Below are 27,290 nucleotides of genomic sequence, written 5' to 3' on the forward strand. Positions count from 1 at the left end.
TATGTTTTACACATTCTTAATTCTAGGAAAAAAAATCATAGGAAAAAAAAAATCTAATTTTTATAAATAAAGTTCTAGATCTCTATAGAATGTTGTTCAAGTGGGTTCACATCAATTGTGTAGAGAAAGAACAGTGATAGAGAAAAGTGGATTTAGTGGGACTTAAAATAGATATACAAACCATAAATTGATAGAAAGTTGGTCATAAAACCTTCCTTATAAGACCTCACTCATAGCATTGATTTGTGTCGAGACAAAGGCAAACTTCACAAACAAGTAAAACACAATCATAACATTGACTTGTGTGTGTGTTTGAGAGAGAGAGAGTGTATGAAATGATTCATAAAAGTTCTACATAAATTAATAACCAAATGCAGATATCAATGGCAGATAAAACAAAAGTGTTGATGAAATCCAGACATTAGATACTACGTTGTTGGGAGTATATGAGTACAGTAGTTGACATAAATTAGTAGATGTAATAATATAATATAAATATCTGAAAAGACGAGTTAGACAAAAGACCAGTTCATGAACACAAAGGCAAGGCAGTGATTGGAATCATTATCATCCAAAACTTTGCATGCAATGGCCTGTTCATACGACACTGGTCGATTCATACTTGATACACATATTCCACCTGGAAGATATGCAAAACCCTGAAATGAAAAAAGAAAAAAAAAACATCATAAGATAAGCACAAATTAAGTTTCCTTCTAAGAAAACACACACACTAGTTGTAGTTACAAGACTAATAAGGAATATGCAGAAAAGTTTGTACAAGTACCAATAAGAAATACCTGTTGCATTATCTTGGAGAACTCAATGCAGAGAAGCTTCCTGCCAGATTCATCAAGAACTTTATCCAGCATTATGTCTTGAAGAGCAACAAGAGTGGTTTCAAGCATATCAAGTCCAGCTTGGTTGGCAAAGGTGAAAACTGGAGATGCCTGCATCATTTTCACAGCCAACAACATTATTTGATGGAGTTTGTTGGGTTCAAGACAAGAACTTGCTCAAGAAATATATTACATTAGTTTTTACAGAACAGCATAATATTGCATCTGAATGGTGCCAAAGTTGCTTCAAGATTGCATCCCCAGATGTGGACTCAACTCTGAAAAGCTCTGTGCAGGTGTGAAGCCTGAAAGAAACACTCTTTATCTCAAAATAAGCCTTTTTCAGAGAATAACAGAACACAGTTAAATCACAGATGATCACATTTTTTGGTGTACTTTTACTGATCCTAAAGACTGATCAAGAGAAGAAAATGAAATGGTAATAGAAGAATAGAGACCTGTAGCTTCTGCAGATCCATCTTGCCAAGGTAAGAGCCTCTGGTGGACCAGTAAGTGATTTTGACCCTAACTCTGTATTGAGCCGGGAGGGTGCAATTGCCATGGCAACCCTCTGAACTGATCTCACAACATTGCGCACATATTGGCGAGCCATAACCGCCACATTGTCCCGTACATGGTTCTCAAAAGTAAACTGGAATGCAATTGTGAGCACTGACCTAAGGTTGTAGTTGTTAGGATCAGTTTCACCAGCAGCACGAGCATTACCAGATCCTGTGTCTAGTGCTGATGCCAAATCCAATGTCCTAGTTGAAGCTGGAACATCCTGAAACCAAAAAATATTCATGTTAGACAACATGTTCATGTGTAAGACAAAACATGTTCATGAATCCCTTCAAAAAGCTACTTAAGAAAAATGACTACAAGACCAAGTCAGTTCAAAAACAAATGCTGCATCATACAGTTTTAGGATCCAGTGGTATGATGCGGAAACCAGAAGGAAGTAACAGAGCATCATCTGCAAAAGATTCATCGATAGGTGCAAACACAAGCTGTGCGCATGCTCCAATTGCATTTTCATCAACTCCACTGCAAAGCTGTCACATCAAATTGCATAACAAGTAAAAACATGCACAGAAAAAAAAACAGTAGCAGTGCCTGCTTAAATAAGATAAAAAAAAATGGCTTTACCTGCAATAGATACATATCACACGCCAAAGCTACATCATCAGGGGGAAATGCATTACCCTCAATTCGAACTACCTCCAAGAACTGCACCATTGCAGTGGGTGGCGTGAGAATATAAATAGGAAATATAGAAACAAGTTCATCAATCATAGATTCAAAAAAGATGAATACCTCTTCATGCTCAATAGTATGAGCAAGTGGCAAAATCACCTGGCTGCTTGGGAAGCCACTAGGTCTTGCACAAGGAACTGCATAGGGACTAGCTTTGAGACATGCAGCAGAGTATGCATCAACCCCATAATCAGCCCACTCAGAACGATGTTCCCTCAAAAATCGAACAAGCAAAGCAGGAGGAACATTCTGCAAACCATTAATGTAAATTTAGTATAAAGGAGATACATACTCCAAATTCCAAAAGAGTTCTTTGAATTGATACCAGATTTAATTTAGTCAAAAATGATAATTTCGCATGAGTTTATATGGGATATATCATCATATACCTGCAGGAGCATTGATGCCTTGGCACACAGAACCCCACCTCCAAATGTTGGAAGCATGGATGTATTGTAATGGGAACCAAAAAACTTGTTGGGAGATGAGTTTATGGCTATGGTCACATCTTCCACCCCATCATTACCTATCGGCGACCAACCATCATCCACAAACCCATTGACAGCATCATTGAACCCTCTGAATCAAAATACAAACAAATAATTGGTCAATAAGGATTGATGAAGACAGAGTGATTAACCAAATACAAAGTGCCTTACTTGCAAAGCCTTTGACTAAATGTTCTCAAGACAGCAGGTTGACGACCACCACCATAATGAACTTCTCCACTTGATTCTTGTGCAATTTGTTTCACATGTCGCAAGGCCTGTATGTACAATAAATTTAAAAATTTTAATTCATAAATGTTTACAGAATCAAATATATAAATCAGTGTTACTTGTAAGAATCTCACAGCAGTAGTCAATTTCTGAGCTAAGAATTTTGAAGATTCATAGAGGGGTCTCAGTACTTCAGGAACACTCCAAACCTACATCAATAAAGAAGTTAACATACTTGAAAGATGGAGTTCAAAGATATGGAAAATTCAAAACTGAATTGAACTGCATCATTGTCCTTACATCCAGATCAATGTGATCAACAATGTGAATAATAGACCCACCACCCTCACAGGATCTAATTAGATAGCCACTAGGAAGCATTTCAGCTCTCACAAAGTTTGAAGCAGAAGGCCCTGTTGGGCCGCCGGTTGAAGAAGTCAAAGACCTCTCACAAATCTGCAGGGCAAATAATAAATAAACAGTTTTGTCAAGACAAATTCTCCCAGTGAAAGAAGTCACGTTCTAAATCAAGAAAAACAAAAAAAATCAAGATTCATCTCAGTTCAGTACCACAAGACTTCCATCTTCCAATGTTGTAGTATATCTTAGAGTCCAGAAGTCTCTTGCAGCTGCCAAGGTTGTCGGAGCATATGTCTGATAAAAATCAATTTCATAATATCAACAGACCAATAGAGGAAGTAATTCAAAAGTACATTATAATGCAATTATACTTTCTATTTGCATAAAACAATCACTAGACCTGCATGTACATGAGCTCTATTGTGCCCCCATTCCCTGTGGGGAATACGTTTACTACATTGAGGCATCGACAGTCACGATACCATGATGGACGATCTTTGAGAATCTCAGCGACCTGAGATGATTTGGAATGCAATTAGGCCAGTGAAGCAATGTTTCATTGTTCAGCAAAGAAAATAAATCTTCAGTAGAAATGCATTATGGTTAAAGCTAAATACCTTAGCGGGCTCTAGGCTCACAAGGCCACATGCTCTTGCTGCTACCCCACTACAGTTGGAGGAAACAGCAACGATTCCAATAGAATCCGGACCAGGCTTCAAAAGAATGAAAAGCAAAAACATAAGTATACAAACATACGAATTTGTATTTTCTATTGAGTTTTTCTGTGTTGTTCCTATGTTGTGTTTTCAAAATACATTAATGGCCTTGAAATTTTAAAATATATTAAAAAGATTTTTAAAGTATCAACATAGTGTATTTTTAATGTTCATCAGGGATCAACACCAAAAAACTCAGTAGAGAATCTGGATTCACAAACATAAAAATCATGAAAGCTAAGGCCATGAAGAGTTATTGAGTAGGTCACACCTTCATCCCAATCATTTGAACCCAGTTGACAGCAGTTCCAGTAGCTTTGGAAAGAAAAGCTGCCAGGGTCTCTTGAGCAATTGCAAAAAGACTGGCAGAATACAGAATTAGGAACTACTCATGAAACAAATGAATGAATATAAGTTTGAACAAATTTGCTTGCATATATGGAGTACTTACCCAGCTGGGTTGTTGGCATCCCACTGAGGATGCTGAGTTTTTGGGTTTTGCTGTTGGTTCTGACCACTCACTACCACAGACTCACAGCTATTGTCAGTAGTAGTAGCAGATGCCTGTTAAGAAACCACGAAAATGAGATTCTTCAGCAACAACAATACAAAACAGTACACTACAAACACAATAGTGTACATAGAATGGAACACCAATGAACATTCAGAATGAGAATTTAGAAGGGCAATCACCCAAAGGTAAAGTAAAGTTACTAACAGTGTGTATTTGTTGTTTCATGTATCCATTATCATAAACCAACTGTGAGACCTGCTTCTGCAGACGGTCATTTTCTTCCATTAACAACTTGTTCATCGCCGACAGCTTTCTATTCACTGTCTGAAGACGAGAGGCCTCCTTCCTCTGCTTTTCGCGACATCTAAAGAACAACATCGACAAGTGTAAGCAAGTAACAACAACATTGCATGATGTTCATTCATCGTATACTCACTTCACTCTTTAAACTTTCCTAATATATATTCTGACAGGTCTTCAGAGACATGTCCTCAAATCAAAGACATGTGAAATGAGAATAACGAGAAGTGCATACTAAATTAGGATACCATCCACAGACCAAAACATTTTGCTTAACTTTGTCATAGCACATGACAAATTGGAAACATGATACACACACACACACATGTGTGTGTGAATGCATTTCAATTTTAAAGAACATTAATGCAGGGATAAAAAGTAGTTCGAACAAAATTTAGAGTGTACAGAAAGACATAAAATTCTCTCTGCCATAAAAATTATTACCTAAATGAAAACAAAAAGGAAGTTAACGGTGAAAAATAATTAATCTAGAGGGAAAAGTCATAAGAATCAGCTGTCACATTCCTTCGCCTTATCCATGACCAATACCAAAACTAAAGCCAAATGATTATATGAACATTTCTGTCAAAGCACCCTCTACAGAAACATCATGAGATGGTCTAAATCAAAAACAATAGTGGTCAGAAGAGAGCAGTTAAGCGAACAAGTAGATGTCGTTATCTCCCATTAATCAGCTCAAAATAAAAAACATTTTTATGAACAAAAGAATAAAAAAAGATCGATCTTCACAACTGGGATATCTACAAGTAAAACGGCAAAAATGGAGTAACTTTTCATGTACATCTTTCCCTCAAAAGGGGATGCTCAAAGCTTTTCGCAACGGCAAGAAGGAATCTTTCTCTAAAATTGAACCCACGTAGCACATTTCGAAAAAAAAAATGCAAATAACGAAACAGCAAGTTTGCAGAAAGGGCAAAAAAAACTCACTGAAGAGGAAGTATACTATGAAAGAAGCTCAAAATCCACCTTTGAGCATTCCCAACAAAAGAAGAAAAAAATGAAAAGAACAAAGGGAAGAAGAAGGGAGAATGGCAATCAGAAAAAATAAAACAAACATAAAAGAAAAAAACCACAAACAATGAGTGTTTATCTGTCTTCTCTACCTGCGATTCTGGAACCATACTTTGATCTGCTTTTGTTCAATGTTGGAAAGGATAGGGCAATCCCTAATGAGTTGTTGCCTTCTGGAAGAGCTAGGCTTGGGACACTCGGCATACACCCTCTCCAAAGCCTCTACCTGTTCAGGAGTGTACCTCACATACTTGCCACAATCCATGAGCCTGTTCAATACCGAATCTCTCTGCATACAAAGAGCCATAACAACAAACCCAAAACGTTCTTCGATTCAAAAAGACACCTTTTTTGAGTCCTCTTCTTCTTTGCCCTCTTCCCCCAGAGAGCCTCCACACTCCTTCATAGATGTTGCTCCCTCAACTCCCCTCAAAATCCAAACTTTGAACAGGGTTTCAAGAGTTAAAGAAGAGAAGTGAGAGAGAAAGCTTTGTCTTGCTGCTTCACACACCAATCTCGAGACAGAAAGAGATGGAACGAAAGAGCTTTTTTTTCTTTCGTGTGGAACAGTGAATGCAAAGACGAAAAAACAAGCAGGGTTGGAACAGTGGTGGCTCCTTAAATTCACTTGGATTTTCTGCAAAACCGCTTTCTCTTTCTCTCTTTGATACTGTGTGATGCCAAAATGAAAAGCAACAAATTATATGAAAGAGAGAGAGAATGGCAAATGAAAGGACATGGAGCTCATTTTTAGGCCCTGCCAACAAAAGCACAGCAGAAGATGCAAAAAACTGATTTTCTTTTTTTTGTTTTTTTTTTTTATATTTTAACTTATGATGACATGTTCTAATTGTAATTGTAAGTTTTCTATACAATTTAGTTTCAACACATATTTCATTTCATTTGTTTGTTTATTTATATTTATATTTATATAATTAATTATTTAAACAAAAATTTTTTATTTAAAAAAATACAAAACCATTAATGTTTTCTAAACCAAACACCTTATAAATTAAAAAAAAAAGTGAGTGCGAATTAATTAACAATCCCAGACAAAGATGTTGGCAAAGTACATTTTGTCATTGGGTCGATTAAAGCAAGAGTTGGTACAATATATTCACTAATTTAAAATATGAAATTCAGAAATCATGATAGTAAATTTCAGTACAAACTCTATAAATGAGAAAAAATAAATGGTTAGAAGGGAAAGACTTTAGTGAAAGTAAATGCCAAATTTTTAGATGAATATTAGTTATGAACCAATTTGATAAATGGTTGTTACTTATAAGAAAATGGAAGAAATATTTTAATTTAGATAGAGGGGTGAATCCATGATTTTGTGAAAAAGGTTAGAAAGCGAATGGTGATGTGATCTTATGATGCATGTGATGCAATGCATGTATGGTAGATGTGCATGGATGATAAGAGATGGGGATGTGCATGAGTTTGAGTTGAAAGCAGCATGTGAGGGTTTAGGTCAAATGCGGTGCGGAACAACAGAAGAAATATTATTAAAAATTATTTTCACTTTCAACCGTTGTTAGCCCTAAGAAAATATTTCGAGATCTCAATTTTTTTTTTGTTTGAAACATAGAAGGTGGCAAAAAGGATGAGTTCGGTTTATATATGATCGGTCAAAAATAAGTTAGATTGAGCTTGTCTATCACCAATAAATGGGTTGGATATTATAACTCGTCTCGTCTTAGGACGGGCTAATGGGCCGGCGGGTTGACATGTCTCTTTTTTTTTTTAATTTTTTAAAAATTTTGTTTATAAATCTATTATATATATATATAAAGTTATTAATACAATATAAAAATATTATTATTTTTTAATTGTTTTTAATTTTAAACAAAAATATTAAAAAAAAAAAGATTGGCGAGCCAGAGCGAACTGGTCTGTTTTGATCCGTTAACTGACGGGTTAGACGAATCGAGTTACAGTAGGTTGGTAGGTGAAAATTTCAACTTGATCCACTATTTTCTTGACAGGCTAAACCTAACCCGTTTTGACATCTCTAACCAAAAAATATATTAAAATTAAAAAATATATTATTCAGATCCGCCAAAAAAAAATAGAAATAAGTGTAAAATATTTAAATCCAACGTAAATATATTAAATTTGTAAATATTATTTATACATAAGAATTGTACTTTTTGATATGAATAAATTGGCACAAAATAATAACAGTAGCATCATTGGTCATGTCAGGTTTGTTAAGGAATTGTATGGGGGTTGGATAGTGCCTCCCTTAACATTAATATTCATTTATTGTATTTTGATGTTATGCTCATAAATTGTGGATGTTCATATCAAATGAGAATAATAGGACGAGAATTTAATTTTTTAGTACACCATGTCTCCTTCAGTAATATTATTTTAGAAAATTATATTGTTTTTTATAATATTTAAATTAATTTTAGTATTAATTATTTTGTATTTATTTCTATTTCATAAAAATAAGTTCATTCTTTGACATCTTAAACATATTTAAATTTTAAATTTCACTAATCCTTTATAATAACATAAAATATTATTAAAATACAAAACATAAAGACCAAAAAATAAAATCACGATAAAAAATATTACACTTTACTATACATAATAAACAAACTATATTCCAAATATAAAGATTTATATATAGATATAAAAAAACTTTTAACTCTTGTAATCTATGTAAATTAATAATACATTTAAAAATATAATACTATAAACTTCAAAAAGATGATATTTACATGTAGGAATTGAAATCAATATTAGTTTGGACTATTTTTCTAAAACTCAAGAAGAAAGGTAACACATAACTAAAATATCATATATCATGACATAGTGAAAGTTATCATGTATAGATTAATATGTACATGTCCTAATGTTGAGTTTGGATTCTATTATTGGTTAATTTAATTGTTATTGACAAACAATTTTCAGAAATATAAATAATTTCTCTTGTCTTTTTTTTCCCCACAAAATAAAATTTAGCTTCACTGTGGTTTGCCTCAGACTTGTTATTTCCAACCACCTTGGCAGTTTTTTTTTTCTTTTTCCGACGTTATTTAGTTTTCATAATAATTAGCAAATTCAACATGAGGGGTATTAATTCATTTTTAAGAAATTGAATAAAATATAGAGGAGGATCTTAAAATATAATATTATTTTTCTTTCAGTAATTATTAGAAATAAATTGATATTTTTATTCATCCTTTGTTTTTTCAGTAACACCGGTCAAAACTAACTTCATCTTAAATCCATTAAACTTAACTAATCTCTTAATACTTTTCTTAAGCATCCAAAACAAAGAACACATATTATAATAACACAATCAAAAGTTTAACACTAATCACAGTCAAGGTATTTAAAAAATAACATAAATATGAATATCATATTAGTTCTAATTATCTCTAATTCAAACCCTTTTAGTCGTATTATTAGTGTAAGTCTATAATTATTTGATTGTAATTTAATGATGAAAGCAAATTATATGTTGAAAAATTGTTGAAATATGTCATGGAACCTTTAAGCAGTATTAATAATGATAAGGTGAAGAAAGATGACAAAGAAGTTGTCTTTGATCCAACCACTTTGTGGTAAATAAGAAAACAAAAACTTTGCACTTTCCATAACTTGTTACAAGAAACATGGCAGCACTTCCCTTTTGGATTTTGAGGACCCTAATGCTTCATTGGATGAAGAAACAAATAATTCACAAATGATTATCTTCAATAACATGTCATATTTTTATAAATTTTTCGACAAATCCTTATAAAATAAAACGAATTTCTTCAGTTAAAATTAATCTATAGACGAATTAAAGAATTTTTTAAAAAAAAATCTACAATAAACTATTTTTATCTTATAGAAAAATTCATATATTTTCTTCTTCATCTGGTGTGATCAGATCTAAGAACCATAATATATCATGAGTCAAACTCTATAAACCATTACATGATACATTTATGTTTTATTTAATGTTTTTATTATAAAATTAGACTTTAGAACTAGACTTGTATAATATAATATATCATACTTAAAATGAAATTTCAATAATGTACATCAGTGTTTTCTAATAATAACAAGTTTATATGTAGGCTAAAAACATACTTAATAATTTGGGTTTTTTTAATATCCTTTTAAGAAAATAAAATAAGATTGTGAGTATCAATTTTTTTACTGAGTCGATCGATTTTACCCGGTTGACATCAATTCTATCAGTTTGATACTAATCTTATGCATCAGCCATAGTATATTTTGAGACTCAAACTCTATAAATTAATTAAAGGATGAATTCATGTTCTATTTAGAGTTTTTATTGTAAAGTTAAACCTTAAAACTAGACTTATATGATATAACTTTAGTCTACCTATTTATGTCTTCATCTCATGCCTCTGAAAGTAGCATTTTTAATCTTCATACTTTGTAATTTGTTCCATATAAATTTCTACATAAGTCTTATAAGTAGAAGAATAATAAGGTATGTCAAACTTTCAAAAACCCCAACATTACTCTAAAAAGTCCATAAAAGTAATGGACTTTGTTTATTTATTTTTAAATAAAACACACCTCTTTAACCAAAGTCTTTATTAGTTCAAAGTATTTTTAACCTTATTCTTAAAACACCTTCAAGATTACAGCAATCTAAATAATATTTAAATGGGTTCAACCAAGTATATAACTTTCTTGTTTGATTTATTAATCATGTTTTGACATTGTTCAGTACATGAGCGACATATGCAGATTTGTTGACTTACACCTACCACAACACTTCATATAAAAAAAGAGTTTCTTTCTTCGACATCAATCTTTTCACATTCTACAAAATGACACACTCTTAGAGAAAGATTACAAAAGGTACAAGTTTACATTTTCTACGATTATTTTCTAGAAACGTCCTCTATTCAACATTAAAGATATATTATATGGTATTTTAAAAACTTTTTAATATATTTTTAAATTTCAAAATTAATAATTATCGATATATTTTAAAAACACGACAGACAAACAGTGCAGAGAATCCAAGCAGTGCCGTAAAGTAAAGTCTTAGTATAATGGACATGAAAATATCAGTAAGGTTGGGCATTCGGTGGGTAACCCTAGTGGCACTTATCATTCTTCCTCCAGAAGCTTCAAATTTACCACTGGTTCATCCCATACTAATATACTTTAATGAATTAAATGAATACAGAAACCTCACATTGCATTTTAGTTCATTTGCTGAACTTGGAAAGTTAAATATGCAAAATTAAATGTCAAAAGACAAACATTGTTACTATCATATAGAGATATCTAACTTTTTTTTAAGTTTCATAACCATACAATGTTAACATAAAAAAATCAGTCAACTAATAAAGAAGTCTTCAGTATTATCACTTTTAGTATGATTATTGTAAAAGTCAACAAAATTTTCTTTCATCATGATTTATGATAGAATGTGCAAAATATATTCTCTAAAAAAATTAATTATACACTAAGAGCATTTAAAAATGTTTGCTATGGCTATGGATAAGGAAGTTGACTATACCTGACTGTAGATCCTACTATGATCAGAGCAACTTAAATTTCACAAGCTCTTGATAAATGATAGTTGCTACAGTATCATTTTTTTTCTTCGAGGAAGCATTACCAAGACACTGATTCCTAATTCACATACAAAACCTTTCCCAGAACTGGAAGCAAATTATGCGTTGCCTATTGAATGCAGCAACATGCTTTAGATTAGGAAAAAAACAAGGAAAAGATATAAATAAAATGGAGTTGTAAACCACATTCCGGACCAATCAAACTAGGCTTAATAATCATATTAACACATTATTTCAAACAGGTGACAATTTACAACCAATAAACATTAGTTATAGCAACAAAGAAAGAGATTAAGAAAAACAGCATAATCTGACATCGACATTATTCAAAATTTCAATAGATGCTAACAGAACAACTACGAATGATCAATTCCCTGTAGGTTCCATCTCAATTTCAGTACAATTTTCAGGCACATAAAAGCACTAATACAGTGGTCTAGACGAATCTAAAATAGCTTATTATTGAAGGCAGTCTCATGAAAAGAAGCAGCATGATATCATAAGCTCGTAATCTACTGTTCCTTAACTAGTAACGCAAGCAAAAAGACATAATCTAATAGATGGAATAATTCTCACTAGCCCCAGGCCAGAAGTTTTTGTAGATAGCCTTGGCAATCGGATATATAGCAACGAGGGCAATCTGAAGCTGGTCTGAGCTGCTTGTTCTCACACTGATCTGTCCACTGAGCTTGTTGTTCAATCCAGCACGAACAGCCATCTTATAACTACGTCCCAGGGAAAATTGGGACTGAAGATTGGCCCCCAACGCCAGGTCTCCCCTCCACTTCACCAGAGAAAGGCTCAGTGAAGACTGGTCCTGGCCAATTGGAAAATCTGCCTCTCTGAGCCGCACTTCAAGATTGGCACCACAAGCAGAATCAGTTTGTGACTTCACAATCCCTGTGCTACCGACTAATACCAAGCGTTTCCCCACAGCAATCTGATCCTCAATTTTCACCCCAGTAGATACGTTTTCGCCCAAAAATGTCACAGACACCCCACCAGAAGTTTTATTTCTTTTGAAATTTTTGAATTTTGTCTCTCCTCTAACAATGTAAGCTAGCTGCTTTCCAATGTTTTGAATGTCAAAGCCTGCCATGGCTGATCCATTCTCTCCAAGTTTTGCAGCAACAGAGGAATCCAAGTGGATGCTGAAATCTTTCTTATCCTTTGTTATCTGAACAGTAACACCAGTTGGGAATTTGTTGATGATGGCTAGGCTATGCTCAATGTTTACACCGTCATAACCACAATCATGGTCCCAGCCATGGTTGTCTAAGACTGGCCTTGTCAGGAGCTGGGAAGTTGGCTCTAAGAAACGGTACCTGTAGGCTGGATTGTCACTGTCAAAGGATGGTGGCAAGGCCATATCCGGCAATGGAACTGGCACTGCAGCTGGAGTTCCATTCTCTTGATCATCTTCTTCTGGGTAACCATAGTTGTCTACTTTAGCATTACCTCTTTTCTTCATCTCTCTCATCCTCCTCAACTCCTCTCTCCATTGCTTTTTCTGAAGAAGTTTCACCCGATACTCGTACTCCTCCAAATATGCTTTCTGCTGTTCTTTAGTAAGCTTAGCAACCTGTGATTTCTTCATAGGCTTAAATGGTGGGAGCTGGTCGTACTCATCCTCATCTTCATCTAGATCAGAATCAGATAAGTCAGCCATTTCAGTATCAGAATCACCATTGTCAGCCCCACCCTGATCAGCAGGAAGTTTTGGGTAGGTACGTGACTGTAATAACCAAGATAACAAGTATGGAAGTGGTGGGGAGCGAGTTCGGAAACCAAATAGCCTCCGGTGGTCAAATGATTCTTGAGCTTTTGAAGCATTACCAGCTTCAGAGAGAATCTTCATTGAGAAGCATAAGAGCAACAAGAGAGGTCTCCAACTTTGACCATTAGGAAGCACCTTCTGACCATCTCTATTTTTGCGACAAGAAGGATGATTTTCAACAAGAGAAACTGGATTCATTAAACTTGGATTCATGAGACGTAGGTCTCCGACAGCTTGCCCAATGGTTTGTTGAACTATGTGAGATCTTTGAGCAACAAATACATCATAACTCAAAGGGGCACCTGAAGGCCCATCTGGAGGAGCAGAGGCAGCATGGGTCAGCGTGACTATAACATTTCGCCATATTGACGAACCCAGGACACTAGTAATTGATCTTAACATCGGCAGATCATTCATATCTCTAGTTTGCAGGTCCAGGCGATCCACATAGAGCACAATATCAGGGGGGGATTTTTTAGTCAGTTTCTTCACCGCAGACAGGACTTTTGTATTGAAATTTTGTTCAAATGCAGAAGTCTTGAGGCCTGGTGTGTCAAAAATCCTTATCTTCACTCCATCAACCACCCCAACAATTTCTGTCACAGCGGTAGTAGCAGGCCCACAAGAATTAATGGAGGTCTTTGTCTCACCGAAAATTGAATTTATTGTAGCACTCTTGCCCACACCTGCTTTCCCAAGAACAAGTATATTCACAGAAAAATCCAAATCATCTCTTCCCTCCGCTTCAAGCCGGGTAGCAGTCTCCTTTGCAGACTCAAGGCTAAACATTTGACCACTCTGCCTCCCTGCAACAAGTGTCATCCGGTACAGCACCTGTGCTGCTATTGATTCTTCTGTAGTAAAACCCAGCCTATGAACAAGTCTTAAGTATTTCACCCTAATCTCCTGCAATTTGTTCAGTTTCTTTTTCTCCTCTTCACTCAAATTGCTATCAGTGACGGCACTAGCTCTACTAATTGAAGGACTAAAAATATTTGGACGAGTTGGCCTCATGGCAGGTTTACCTGACTGGAGAGATGACCCCAAACCAGCAGGGCGCTCAACTGAGAATAGCCTCGATCCGTCTTGAGAGGTTATTGTGATACTGCCGCCATCTTGGTCTCCACCAGACGCCGCCTTCAAAAGTGCTGCCAATGTAGCAGTATCAAACAGCTCTTTCCCAACCCCTTCATCATCAGTCTCCTCTTCATCTGAGTCAGTAACAATCTGGCCATCAATTCCCTCGTCCCGCGAACTCCCACTGGCCCGTGATTGCTGCTGCAATTCCAAATCCTCCAAGAACTTATTGGCGGCGGCAGCATTGCTTCCATATACCACTTCTTCAACTTCTTCTCCTTTCCCATCCGACACCGAACCATTAATCTCTCTTTCGTCGTCATCATCATGGCTACCAACATTCTCCACCTCCTCAACCTTCTCGCCAGAGCTCTCAATTTTCTCATCCGAAACCAAACCCTCAATCTCCCTCTCACCATGATGACCACCCTCCACCTCATCGTCACCTTTCTCCTCTACATGGTTCTCAATCTCCCCCTCCACATCATCCTCCTTCTTTACCTCGTTTTGCTCAACAAACTCCGAACCCCCTCCTTCCTCACGAGGTACAACAATGTCACTCTTCAACCCATCTCCACTAACTCCATTTTCTCCAGGCTCACCGTCCCCACCAATAACACCATCGGGGCCATCAACATTTTGAACAACAGACTCATCAGCCCCACCAACTACAACATCGCCATCATCATCAACCTCACCAACCTTATCAATGGCATCAAAACCATTATCCAAACTCACCCCAGCCGCCTCATCCAAACCTTTAATCTGAGACTCCTTAACATCCAGCTCATCCCCAACAACAACAACCCCAGACCCCAACAGGTTAACCTCCACACCATCAACAACAGCCTCCACACCACCACCACCATCCTTTTCAACAACACCACCCTCATCCTCACCTTTCTCATCAACAACCACAGAATCCAAATGAGTTGTCCTACCGTCATGAACTTCCTCCACCGCCTTCTCTTCCTCCCCTCTCCCATCCAATTCCACACCCTCACCCTCAAACCCTTTATCAGCATCCACTCCATTCTCAAAAGGAGCCTCTCTATCATCACCGCCAGAAGCCTCCACAAACACCTCGTTACTATCGCTAAAATCCCCGTCCTTCACCGCCTCCCCCGATTCCTCCCTCTCACCGCTCTTCTGCCAAACGACACCGTCCGCATCACCCTCGGCAACGTCATCATCCGCGTCCTCAACGGAACCATCGTCGTCCTCGGTGACCTTAGCAATGGGCCGGTGGGCCTCTTGGAGAGGCCCATCAAGCTTAGACTCCTCAACCGGCACAGAAGGTTTCACAAGAATGGGCCTGGTGGACTCCGGCTCAAAATCCCCCTCCTCACCACTGACAAAGCCGTCGTTGTCGGAGTCTGAGGCGGTGTCAAGAGACGGCGATTGATCAGAAAGAAGAACAGAGGTTTGGGGAAAAGAAGATTCTGAAGAATCCATGGAGATTGAGAGAATGAGAAGAAGAAGAAGAAGAAGAAGATGAAGAAGAAGAGAAAGAGATAAGGTTTTAGGATTGGGTTGAGGCGCAGCGAAAGGGTTTTAAGCTCTTCCCAAAACTAAGCCACCGTTATATATTCATCTATCTTTCAATTCTATCTATCTATCATCAAATGTTACCCAATCAACAAACATATAACCAACCTTTTCTTTTGCATAAGGATATTTATTTTGTTTTATTTATTTTTTTATTTTTTTATTCTATTTATTATTTTTTTGGTATTGTCGCCAAACGCTACTGCGCCACCCCACTACCCACTCTCTTCACTGCACTTCATAATTTGTCAGTCACCGACTGATATTGGTAATTGTTTATTCAAACTATTACTTAAAATAACTAATTAACAAATTAATCAATAATTATTTGTCATCCCATTACTAATTAGGCTTAGTGATGTATTTAATCTTTAAAATTCCTATTTATACAAATTATTTCTGCAAATTATGCTCAAAAAAATTTAGTAGATTACAAGGTTAAAATAATTAAATATTTTAATTACTATCAAAGTTTTTAATTAAACAGAAATTATAACTAAGTGGTAATTATTTTTTTTCTCTATTCATCATAAATATTTATACACAGAAATAATTTCAAACCGGTTGTGTTAAAACTCATTAATGAAAATGTTTTATAGTCCCAGTCACCCTAACATGACACGTGTCATACAGTAACACGTGCACTTAAATTTTTCATCTTTCAATTGATTTCACATGTATATATTTTTATCCTTTAAGACTGTATTTTATGTGAGTGCTTAAAGAGTTCATTTTCTTATACAAACACAATTGCTTGTATGGGTAACATTCTTTTACCGGAAAAAAAAAAAAAAAAAAAAAAAAAAAACTAGACTGTAGAATTTGGAAAGTAGAAAATATAATAAAAACTGTAAAAAAGAACAGAATTCATAGTGAAACTCAAAGAATACAGTCTGTGATAAATTGTCACATATGGAAATAGAAAACATAATCAAAACTACACATGCTCTAATAACTCAAAAATAAAATACATTTTATAGTTTTTATTCATATATATTCTTCTACATAAATACTTTATTCCTGCAAAATTTTACTCTTACAGAGTCAATTTAAAATATCTAATCACCAATAAAATTTAAAAAGTACAATTATATAATATTTAATATAATTATACAAATCCATAATTGAACTAATCAAATATATCCACTTAAAACTTAGATTTGACAACTTACAACTTTACCATTTGAGTGAATTTTAGTGAATAGTAATTGAACGTATATTACATTAGATGGCTCACAAAATTAAGATAAATATTGTATTTAAGCCGATGGGCCAATGCATTATAAGTGTTCTAACATATTTTCAAATATTTTATAATTGGTTTACGGTATATCAATTCATTTTGTAATTTAAAGGTTTTTTTTTTTACTTTTAATTATATATTTAATAGCATTGATAATTCAACTTGGATTATTAATCCGTATTTAACATGTAACGTGTTCGATATCTTATGATACTTTAACAATAATTATCAATGAAATATCCAATTTATAAAGTTGCAGTACATTACGATAAAATCTTTGAATAATAACCAATTTTAGTGAAAAAAATAATTAGTCACTATATAATGATTAATTTAACAACTAAAATAGTTTTAAAAAATTATAATTGGTTTATAAATTGATAATTAAAATTATTTCAATTATGAATTGGTTTTTAAATTAGTCATTAACATTAGCTACCAGGTATTGGCTACAAAATAATTGGTCTCTAATTAGGAAATTTGGATTCGCACATTAACAATCATATATTTATTATTTATTGTGTTTGTATGAATTATTATAAAATTTTTCAATATTCATATATTACATATTTATCACGTATCGTATATTATTTTGAAAATAAACATATGATGTATCGGATACGTGTCGTATCTGATACACGTATCGTATCTTTGCATCATAGTTTAATACAAATAATTAAAATTAATATGGAAAATTTAATTTTTTTAAAATAGGATAAAGATTAAATAAATTTATAATAGCTTCACAATGGATATAATACCTCCAAAAAATTTCAATTTTTTAAAACTTTAATAGTAAATAATTTATTCTGTCTCATTATTGTGATTTTTTTATTATTTTGTTTCATTATTTTGAACTTTTATAATTTGGTTATATTTTTAAAAAAGTAAATTAATATAAAAGTGATGACAAAATGATTTCTTATAATCACAATATCATATGTGTGATAACTTTGGTTGATGATGTGAGATATCATTGTTTTGTTTAACAAGTCGTTGGATCAAGTCATGAAAAACTCATTTGTATATTTCATCACCTTTTTTTTTCAATTTATACATGTTTACGGATTTTTTTTTTTTCAAACTCATAACTAACAATTTAATTATTTTTTATCTTAAACTTTAAATTTTAAGTTAACGAGTTAATGAATTAAAGATATATTATTGAGAAGAAATATCTCACTAAATATAGTTATATAGTTAGTTTGTTATATTTGATGAACTATAGTAAGTGTAAATATTTACTGCGTAACATAAAATTAGGGTTAAATATGTCTTTTGTCCCTTAACTTTTAATAAAAATTGAAATTAATCTTTTTCTGAAATTTTTGTCCAATTTAGTCCTCCAACTTTATAAATGTGTGAAAAATTTTGTCCAATTTAGTCTCCCAACTTTATAAATATGTGAATTTAGTCACTTAAATTGGAAATTGTTAAGTTTATTTAATGTTTCAAGCGCATTTCATGGTAGTGTTTGAGTTGTTTATACCGTTCGACACATTCCCGCTTCAATGTTAACTGAGAAATGTGTTTGAAACATTAAATAAACTTAACAAAATTTGGTTAAAAGAACTAAATTCATAATTAAAAGGACTACATTTATACATTTCTAAAGTTAAGAGATTAAATTAGACTAAAGTTTCAAATAGTGACTAATTCCAATTTTAAATGAAAGTTAAGAAACCAAAAACATATTTAACCTCATAAAATTATAACTCTAAGTTATATAATATTTACTTTTATATATATATATATATATATATATATATATATATATATATATATATATATATAAAGCATTGACGTCCTATATTATTATTTAGTTTTTTTATAATATTTTATATAATCTGTAGAATCTCCCAAGTAGTTCTAAAGTCAATTATTTACATATGTTCTTCAAAATATAACACTTATAAGGAAAATATAGTATCTAAAAAACAAACATATATACATAAATAGCACTACATTGTCACATATATCCCTAATACTAACAACTTCATTGTTGTCTATCACCCAATATCATCTGTCAACGTAAAACAAAGTATACTCAAATTTTTTTTTTTTTCAAATCAGTCATCAAATATCATATCAATCATAAATCAAATGTCCACATAGCATGCCCATAATGGCTCACATAATATTAACATTTGACTATACTTCTCGAAGACACATGTATTGAGTATACTCAAAAATCATGCATTTTTCTTCTCTCATCCCTGTCTCATACGGGCTATAACTATATATCAAGGTCGGGGGCAACCTCCCTTCCAGAGATCATGTGCATGACAGAATCAATTCTATATTTTCATGTTTGGTCAACCACTAAAACTCCAAATATGAACCTCCTTTAGCTCTCACAACTACACATTTTCCTTTAGATGAATAAGATTGTAGTAGTGTCAGGATAGTCCCTTAATAAAATCAACATTCAATACACTTATAACACGTGATCAATGTAGCATTTCCTCCTTTGGAAATCCCTACACTATCCTCATCCATACAATCAAACAAAATACATTTCATATTAAAATCACCCCTCATTCATAATATATCCATATATACACTTAAAAAAGAAAGCTTTAAAACTTAATTTGAGCACAAATAGGGTGGCGCCCAGTGTTATGTTTCCCAGGGGCGTTCAAAATTGAACTTCTAGGTGGTGTCCAATGAAAAAAAAATGTTCAACATGAGGCATACAACACCCAACGATAGGTCCTATGCCCAATGCCAAACTTCGTAACCCTCCCCCGTCTTCAGAGAGTTCAATGTACCAAGGGTGGGATTTGACGCCCTAGATCACTGGAACTTATTGACTTGTGAGCACCCCATGGCGGCGGGATGATGCTCAATGTGCACAACATTGGAGCTCATTGTCTTGGTTTTTGTGAGTGATGCCCTACGATTTTGTGATATCGTCTAACGTTTTATTGAAATGTTAACTCCTAATTGGACTTGAATAGGTTGTCCAACTTGACGATTTATGTAATTGTAGTACTTTCTTAGTTTAAAATGCCTTGTTTTAGTTTAAAATAATCGTTAGATAGATCAAATTGGGTAGTCCTAAGCAAGTCAAATCAACTCCACCATACAGTTCAAATTAATCATCTTACTCAATCCATTTTTTAAAACAAATACATCATTAGATTAAATTAGTTTCCCTTGCCTTAGATGAAGAACCTTTACTCCTACAGACTCCATTTAGACCAAAATCCTCAAGAAGCTCTAACTACACATAAAAATCTCAGATTAATGATCTTGACACACTTTCATGATCACACAAAAGTAGATAATCAAATAAAGTTGTATAAAGCCACATGTTACCCCTTAAAAGTCACATGCAACAAAATTTATAATTGACTGAAAAAAAGAGCAAAAAGAATACTTACTTTATAGACAAATTTGATTGAGTAGATCTATTGCTCTTGACAACCGAAGTCCTAAGATAAATTCAGATATTTAAAGATATGAAAGGAGAGGTTAAATCATAGATTGGAGGTAAAATGGGCTCATAGAACAAGGTGTTAGAGAGATGAAAATTTTTGTTAAATGAAACTCATTTAAATTAAATTCTATTTATAGTTTTTAATTTTTTATAATAAAAATAAGAGTATTTTTTATAAAATTGTTTTTCACTTTTAATTGATTTTTTAAAACTTCATAGTTTTTAAATATGTAAACTAGTAAAAGTTTAATTACAATAAACAATCCAATATTCTATGCAGTAAAATTGGCTACAATTTCATTTAGTTAAATTTTGTGGGCCTATTTTGTTATTGAGTTGTAATATTTTAAGAAATAATTTGATATTAAATTATATTTTTTTAAGAATATACTTGTTTTTCACTACACATTTAGTAACTAAATGAAATATATCACAACTAAATTATTACATATTTATGCTTTCAGGACTAAATTGTCTCTTTCTTTAAGTCAAATAAATTTGGAACTAGACTTTGTAGTGAAATTAGAATTTGTCCTTATCTAAACCTTTAAAAATATTTTTATCCTAAAAAGTTATAAATGAATAAATATACTCATTTTAATCTAATTACTTTAAAAAAAATTGATATATCAAACGTATTTTGTGCTAGTATCCGAATGATTTACATTGTTTTGACACATTCTAACTTAAATGTAAGTTGTGAAATACTTTAGACACATTAAAAAAGTTCAATGTCATTGGATTAAAAAATTATGTCAATTCATTTTTTAAAGTTTGAGACAAAAATATATCAAATTTTAAATAAGGACAAATTTTAATTTTGTGTTAAAATTTAAGAATTAAAAATATATTTAATTATTTTTAAAAGTATTTTTTTTCCTTTTGTTTAACCATTCAAAATTAAACTGGAATATGATTGTTTTCTACATTCATAATCTTAGTAAACACTTTTATAAAAGACTTACATAAAACAGAAATCAAAAATCGCTGATAAAATCTACGTGTCATAAAAAAAAACTGAATATTACATTTATTCACCTCTTGATGCTGGCATAAAACAAGGTGTACTTGATTATATGACCATAATATTATTTTATGCTTAATATAAATTGGGAATAAAAGGTTTGGAATATTTTTTTAAAAGAAATAAATAGCTTTTCAAGTAAATTTAAAAATTTTAAACATTTTTTTTTAAATAAACGTGAATCCGCGTTAAAGACAAGAAATCCGCGTTAATGAATCAACTTGTTTATTTTAAGCCAAATTTTCTTATTGATTGCCAAAAAAAATGAAATTAACATTTCCTTATTAATGTTATTTTTTTCCTTTTAATATTTACCTATGATTATAAGCAAAAAAACATTAAATTGTAATATACATTGATTCGCTGCATATATATGCATGATGGACGTAGAAGCTTTTTCTTTGCTAATTTGTTTATTATGCCATATCTTTATCGGACAATATAATATATAATAATAATAATAATAATAATAATAATAATATTATTATTATTATTATTAGTGAATTAAAAGCGATATTAGATATAACGTTAAGTTAATTTTTACAAAAATTAACAATTTTAATACACGTAAATCTATACTATTAAATGAGAGTATTACATGTATTCTAATTAAATTCTTAAAAGAAATATAGTAGGATAAAATAAACTTACCATTTCCAATTTTGTTAAAGAGAATGCACATATTAACCCACATGTATCATTTGTTAAACCACATTCATTTTTTCATGTTAAAAACATTCTAAAAATTTATATCGCATATCTTATGAAAACAGAGTATAGGGTTTTGCTATTTGCGCCACCCTGTTCTCAGTTGCACCACTCACTAAATAAAAACACGATCGATAATATATTTCAAAATACAATATTAAGCATAGGATTGATGGAATACACACACCATTATATAATAATGTAAGGTCAATACATATACTTTACATTCTTTTTTTGTTAAAAATCAATCTCAATTTAAAATCTTGGTTCTTCCATCGGAATTTCAAATTATATACATTAAATTTATTTCTTAAGTTTTTTATTATTATTCATTATTAATTTTTTAGGAGATTTACTAAAAAGAAATAACACTAGCTAAACATAAATATAAGAAATTGACATTCATTTCCATCCAAAACCTTAAGATAATAATATATAGGTATTATTTAATATATTTCTCAACATTATTTAGATTCCCAATAATATCTTCTTCAAAACAATCTTGTTTGAATTTGTCATGAAAACTTTTGATACAGTGATCATATTGTATTGATATAAGCTGATAACAAAAACAAGTCACTAATTTTGTTATCGCTAAAGGATCTTTATAAGAGATTAACTAGAGAGACAACATCAATAAAACATAAATTTAATTTACATAAGAAATTAACACTATTTATTTTTCATAAACTTAAAAATTGAGTTTGTATATATATTTTTCGAATATTTCTTAACTTTATCACTTCTCCTTAATGAAAAATTAAACTTATACTTGAATTCGTTGATCCAAAACTTATGCAAGTGCAAAAATTAGAGGCATCACAGAAACTTAAAGGGACACTCTCAATCTAGTGCTTGAAAAATGGAAATGGTGGGGTCTCTTTTTCATCTCCTAAAATGCTTCTTGTAAGCCGAGTATAAAGAGAATAAATTAAGGCATAATAACATTTTGGTTTTAATTAATTTGGATAATTAATCCTTTCATACAAGTATTTTAAATGAATACAAGTTATTTAAATACAACATAAGATGAATTTTTATTCTATATATAATTAAAATTTATGATAACTAAGTGCTTTCAAATATATACAATAAATTATAATTAAAACCTTTAATAAATCAATATTTATGAACATATAAATTAGGATTGCATCGATATTACACATACGTTTATTTATTATATATAAGGAAACAAAAACAATTTTATTTATTTTCAATTTTTTATTTATTTACAAAAATACACATCTAAGATTAATGAGAGCATGTTTATTAAGGGATTATGGTGATTAGTGAAAGAAGAAAAAAGTAATAACTATTCGTTCTTCTATAATATTCTATTCTAGACATTTATATCTTAAGATAAAATTATGGTCGATGTAACAAAATTTATAATTAAAACAAAACAACCAACTTCAGAGATAGAAAAATATTTAATAACTATATCGACTAACTTAGATATTATTTTATATTTGTATCTAAAATAGTCTGTATCACAAATAAAAAAATAATAATTAGTTTGTGAATTAAAGTCTAAATTAATCTTTAACACTATTTATCAAAATTTTAACTTTTTGTTATTATTGATTATAAATTAGTTTATACTTTTAAATTAGAGACAACTTTAAACAATGCTTTCAAACCCATAAAAGTGAGTAGTTAAAACATTTATATGTAATGTTAGAGAACAATTTAGACTATAATTCACAAAACAACTATAACTTTATTCATAATATATACTATTTTAGATACAGATAATTTTTTAGATTACAATATCTAACTTTTTTAATATAATAACTAAATTTTGGTCTCTTAAATTGGTTTTCATTTAATGATTTTCTTGTAGTGTATATTTGTGTTTCAAATGGTATTAGAAAAGACAACTAAAAATCACTACAAGAATTTTTGTAATTATCAACGATTTTTTATTAACGAAAAGTAAACCCAAATTTATAGAGAATTTATAATTTAAATTATCGGCTAATATTTTTGTTGGTAATAAATTCATTGGTAAAATTTTTTGATAAGATTTATTAACTATCAAAATAAATTGGTCACTAAAAATTAACTATCTAAGTTTTGACTACCAAAATAAATTAGTTTATAATTAATTAATAATAAATTATAATTTTTATTTATAATTATTATTATTTTAATAATAAATAATTTTTAATTTTATAAATCGATGAGAATTTTATAGTGACTTTAAATTAATAAGATTTATGAAAGATAAGCTCTTTAGCAAATCTGTCCACAAATCTCTTCTCCTACATTTATTTTTCATTTTTTAAATTAATTTAATAATTATTTAATGTTAATTCACACTTATGTATTATATTAGGAATTTAAAAATGATAAAACGTTTACATTAAATAATAATAATAATAATAATAATAAGTCAATGTTCTATTTGTAATTCTAGTGAGATAAAATTGTCAGAATCAATCACTATTCTAAAATATTATTTATGTTAACAACGGAAAATTCTTCCATGATTTTACTTTTAAATTATTTGTTAGTATTTTGTACGACTAATGATTTATGTCATTTATAATTTTAAGAATTAGTGATAAATTATTATTTAATTTTGTAAAAAAATCTATAAAATATTTATTTGTTTTTAAATTAAGTAGGCTAACCTATTTAATATACCAACATGTGGTTGACTAGTTCCAACCAAAATTTTTAAAACTTACAAAAGATCTAGTTTACTAAGTTGATTTAGCCTAATTAGTAGAAATCATTTTGACAATTCTAATATAAATTATATTGAGATTTATGATAAATGCTTTATATTATGATACAATTGTTTTTAATTATTGACAAAAAATTATAATATTTTGAAATTTCCCAATCTCCATATAAATCAGAATAGCTATATCGAATGTGAAAGTTTTTTAGAAACCACTCTTCTTGAAGCACATTTATGAGCTTTTCTTCTTTGAGTGCATTTTCAGCGATTCTTTAACTTTTCGTTTCTTTTACTCAATTCTAATTCTATTCCTAAATATAATCTTTATGCGTTTAAATTAGAATAATATATATATTGTATTATAATCACAAATTTAAGATAATTTAGTTATAGAGAATAAAATAATGATTAATATATAATTATACATAAAGAGATATTTATATTCACATCTAATTTTTTCAACTTTATCTTTATTTATTATTTTAAAAATTAATTATTTTATAAATAGTTAATTTTTAATTGTTATTCTAAAAACTTCTTATGTCCTTATCGTTCATTTTAAAAACTTACTTTATGTACATGTTTTTATTTTTTTAATTTTATATTTAACAACTATTTTAAAAATTAATTATATATTTTTTAATGATCTTAACTCAAATTTTAAAAAAAATTAAAAAAATACGAACAAAGTGACAATATCTATTTTTTTTCTAGTACATTCTAAAATAAATATTATTTAGAAAATATTAAAGAAGACAAACCAGTGATAAAGAAAAACTCTAAAAAATATTTTTAGTATGAAAGCTCTCATCTAAGAATATTCTTTTATAAATAATATCATTATCTTAGACTTGAAGTATTCTTTTATCAGAAACATTATATTACATGTAAAAAACAAAACTCTATATACTTAAGATTTAAAGTAAAAAAGTTTGTGATTAGCTACAAATGAAGAACATGTTTTGTAGTGTGGAAAGGATAACGCAATGGATGAGAATTCTTAATAAATGAGTTTTGTTTGTATATATATTACATATGTTTGTGTTGTTGTTTTCTGGTTGGTACGTGTTTCTACTTTCTTCCTCTTATTCCTCATCTTAATTGAAAGGTCAAAATTCCACACTTGTTTCATCAACCCAATATTATAATTATCTTTTACTTTCTAACAAAAAATATATATTTCTATTTGTTTGGAAATTGATAAAATATAGATATATTAATATGTGTTGTTTAATATTAATAAAAAACTTGGAGTCCTACAAATTGGGATTTTTTTTCACATAGATTATTATATTTTTATTTTATCAGTTCAGAACTCGATTTTTGAAGAATCAAATTGTAAATATGTTTTTAATATATTCTGACCTGATTTTTATAATGTACACAAAAAAACATGTTCATGTGAAAAATTCACGAATAGGTAAGAAAACAGTGAAATAAAAAAGAAGATAGTGAAATATTAGAAAGCCTAATGCTAGCTTTGGAGATGCATCTTCGACTGTAATGAAAAGTGATGGAGAGAGAGAAAAAAGTATATAAAGATGTAAGATAAGGAATATTTTAACTCATGAATAACTTTTTTCTATTAGCATTTAAAAAAAAAATCAAATATAAAATATTATGTACTTCGAAAATAAATAAAAAAAACGATTGAAAGGAAAAGAAGATTAAAAAATATATTAATGATACGATTTTATTTATAAAACTGTTAACCTTTTTTTATAATATGACCATCGTTGAATCGTTGCAATATTAAAGATTTTTTTCAATTTAAAAAAAAATGTAATGAAAATTATATTGTTACTTAATATTTTTTTTTAACTAATTAACTATACTTTTTAAGTTTTATGAGACTTTTCTTTAAAAAGTAAGAAATATTTAATACACACAATAAGAAGTGTGAACCCTATAAAATCTTGTACTACGACAAAATTAATCAAAGTAACATTCTTAATAGTTCCAGTCAAAATCTTACTTACTAAAAATATTAGAAAAACTAACAAGAACATATGGATAAATTGAGCATGAGATGAAAATAAAAGATATAAAACTAATCCATAACAAGAGGTGACAAAACGAGTTGGGTCTAATGAGTAAGTCTGTTTTGATCCGGTCCACCTAGTCTATCAAATTGACAAACCAAAATAAGGGTTAGTCCAACTTGGCCCGTTGACTTATTTTTTTAAAATTTAAGTTAAAATAAAAAATAATTAAAGAGATTAATTTTTTTATTTTATATTTTTTAAAGGTATAATTAATTATAATAGAATAATTTAACATGTAAATGTAATAATTATTTTAATTTATATAATTAAAATTTTAGAAAATATTTTACATGATTAAATATACTTTTAATATTCATTTATATGTATATATAAACATTTTTTTAAATAATAAAAAATTAAAGATAAATTAAAAAAGTAATATAAAAAGTGACGGATCAGTTCGATCTGCCCATTAACCAATCCTATA

General features: G+C 30.5%; 2 protein-coding genes across 2 annotated transcripts; both read right to left on the reverse strand.

Annotated features, from left to right (window-relative positions):
• Nucleotides 1-336: 336 nt before the first annotated feature.
• On the reverse strand, nucleotides 337-6,462 carry LOC114174879 (homeobox-leucine zipper protein ATHB-14-like). Its single transcript, XM_028059609.1, has 18 exons — nucleotides 5,830-6,462; nucleotides 4,610-4,769; nucleotides 4,343-4,455; nucleotides 4,163-4,253; nucleotides 3,793-3,888; nucleotides 3,576-3,689; nucleotides 3,386-3,469; nucleotides 3,116-3,271; nucleotides 2,950-3,024; nucleotides 2,756-2,862; nucleotides 2,486-2,675; nucleotides 2,157-2,345; nucleotides 1,989-2,069; nucleotides 1,760-1,894; nucleotides 1,298-1,623; nucleotides 1,033-1,144; nucleotides 801-950; nucleotides 337-659 (listed from the first exon to the last, which is right to left on the reverse strand). The coding sequence occupies exons 1-18, from the start codon at nucleotides 6,042-6,044 to the stop codon at nucleotides 513-515; spliced, it is 2,541 nt and encodes an 846-aa protein (XP_027915410.1). The 5' UTR covers nucleotides 6,045-6,462; the 3' UTR covers nucleotides 337-512.
• A 5,118-nt stretch (nucleotides 6,463-11,580) lies between these two features.
• On the reverse strand, nucleotides 11,581-15,780 carry LOC114179032 (translocase of chloroplast 159, chloroplastic). Its single transcript, XM_028065221.1, has one exon. It carries the CDS (start codon nucleotides 15,617-15,619, stop codon nucleotides 11,864-11,866), a length of 3,756 nt encoding a protein of 1,251 aa, XP_027921022.1. The 5' UTR covers nucleotides 15,620-15,780; the 3' UTR covers nucleotides 11,581-11,863.
• Nucleotides 15,781-27,290: the final 11,510 nt, after the last annotated feature.

Source organism: Vigna unguiculata, chromosome 3 (assembly GCF_004118075.2).
Source record: "Vigna unguiculata cultivar IT97K-499-35 chromosome 3, ASM411807v1, whole genome shotgun sequence".
NCBI classification, from domain to species: domain Eukaryota; kingdom Viridiplantae; phylum Streptophyta; class Magnoliopsida; order Fabales; family Fabaceae; genus Vigna; species Vigna unguiculata.

What these genes read in the sequence shown, in the direction of transcription:
- LOC114179032 (XM_028065221.1), bottom strand. Translation starts at nt 15,619, where the DNA reads ATGGATTCTTCAGAATCTTCTTTTCCCCAAACCTCTGTTCTTCTTTCT.
- LOC114174879 (XM_028059609.1), bottom strand. Translation starts at nt 6,044, where the DNA reads ATGGCTCTTTGTATGCAGAGAGATTCGGTATTGAACAGGCTCATGGAT. An exon ending in TGAAACAACAAATACACACT is followed by an intron (nt 4,456 to 4,609) that starts GTTAGTAACTTT and finishes GTTTCTTAACAG; the next exon opens with GCATCTGCTACTACTACTGA. An exon ending in TGGAAGATGGAAGTCTTGTG is followed by an intron (nt 3,272 to 3,385) that starts GTACTGAACTGA and finishes TTTGCCCTGCAG; the next exon opens with ATTTGTGAGAGGTCTTTGAC.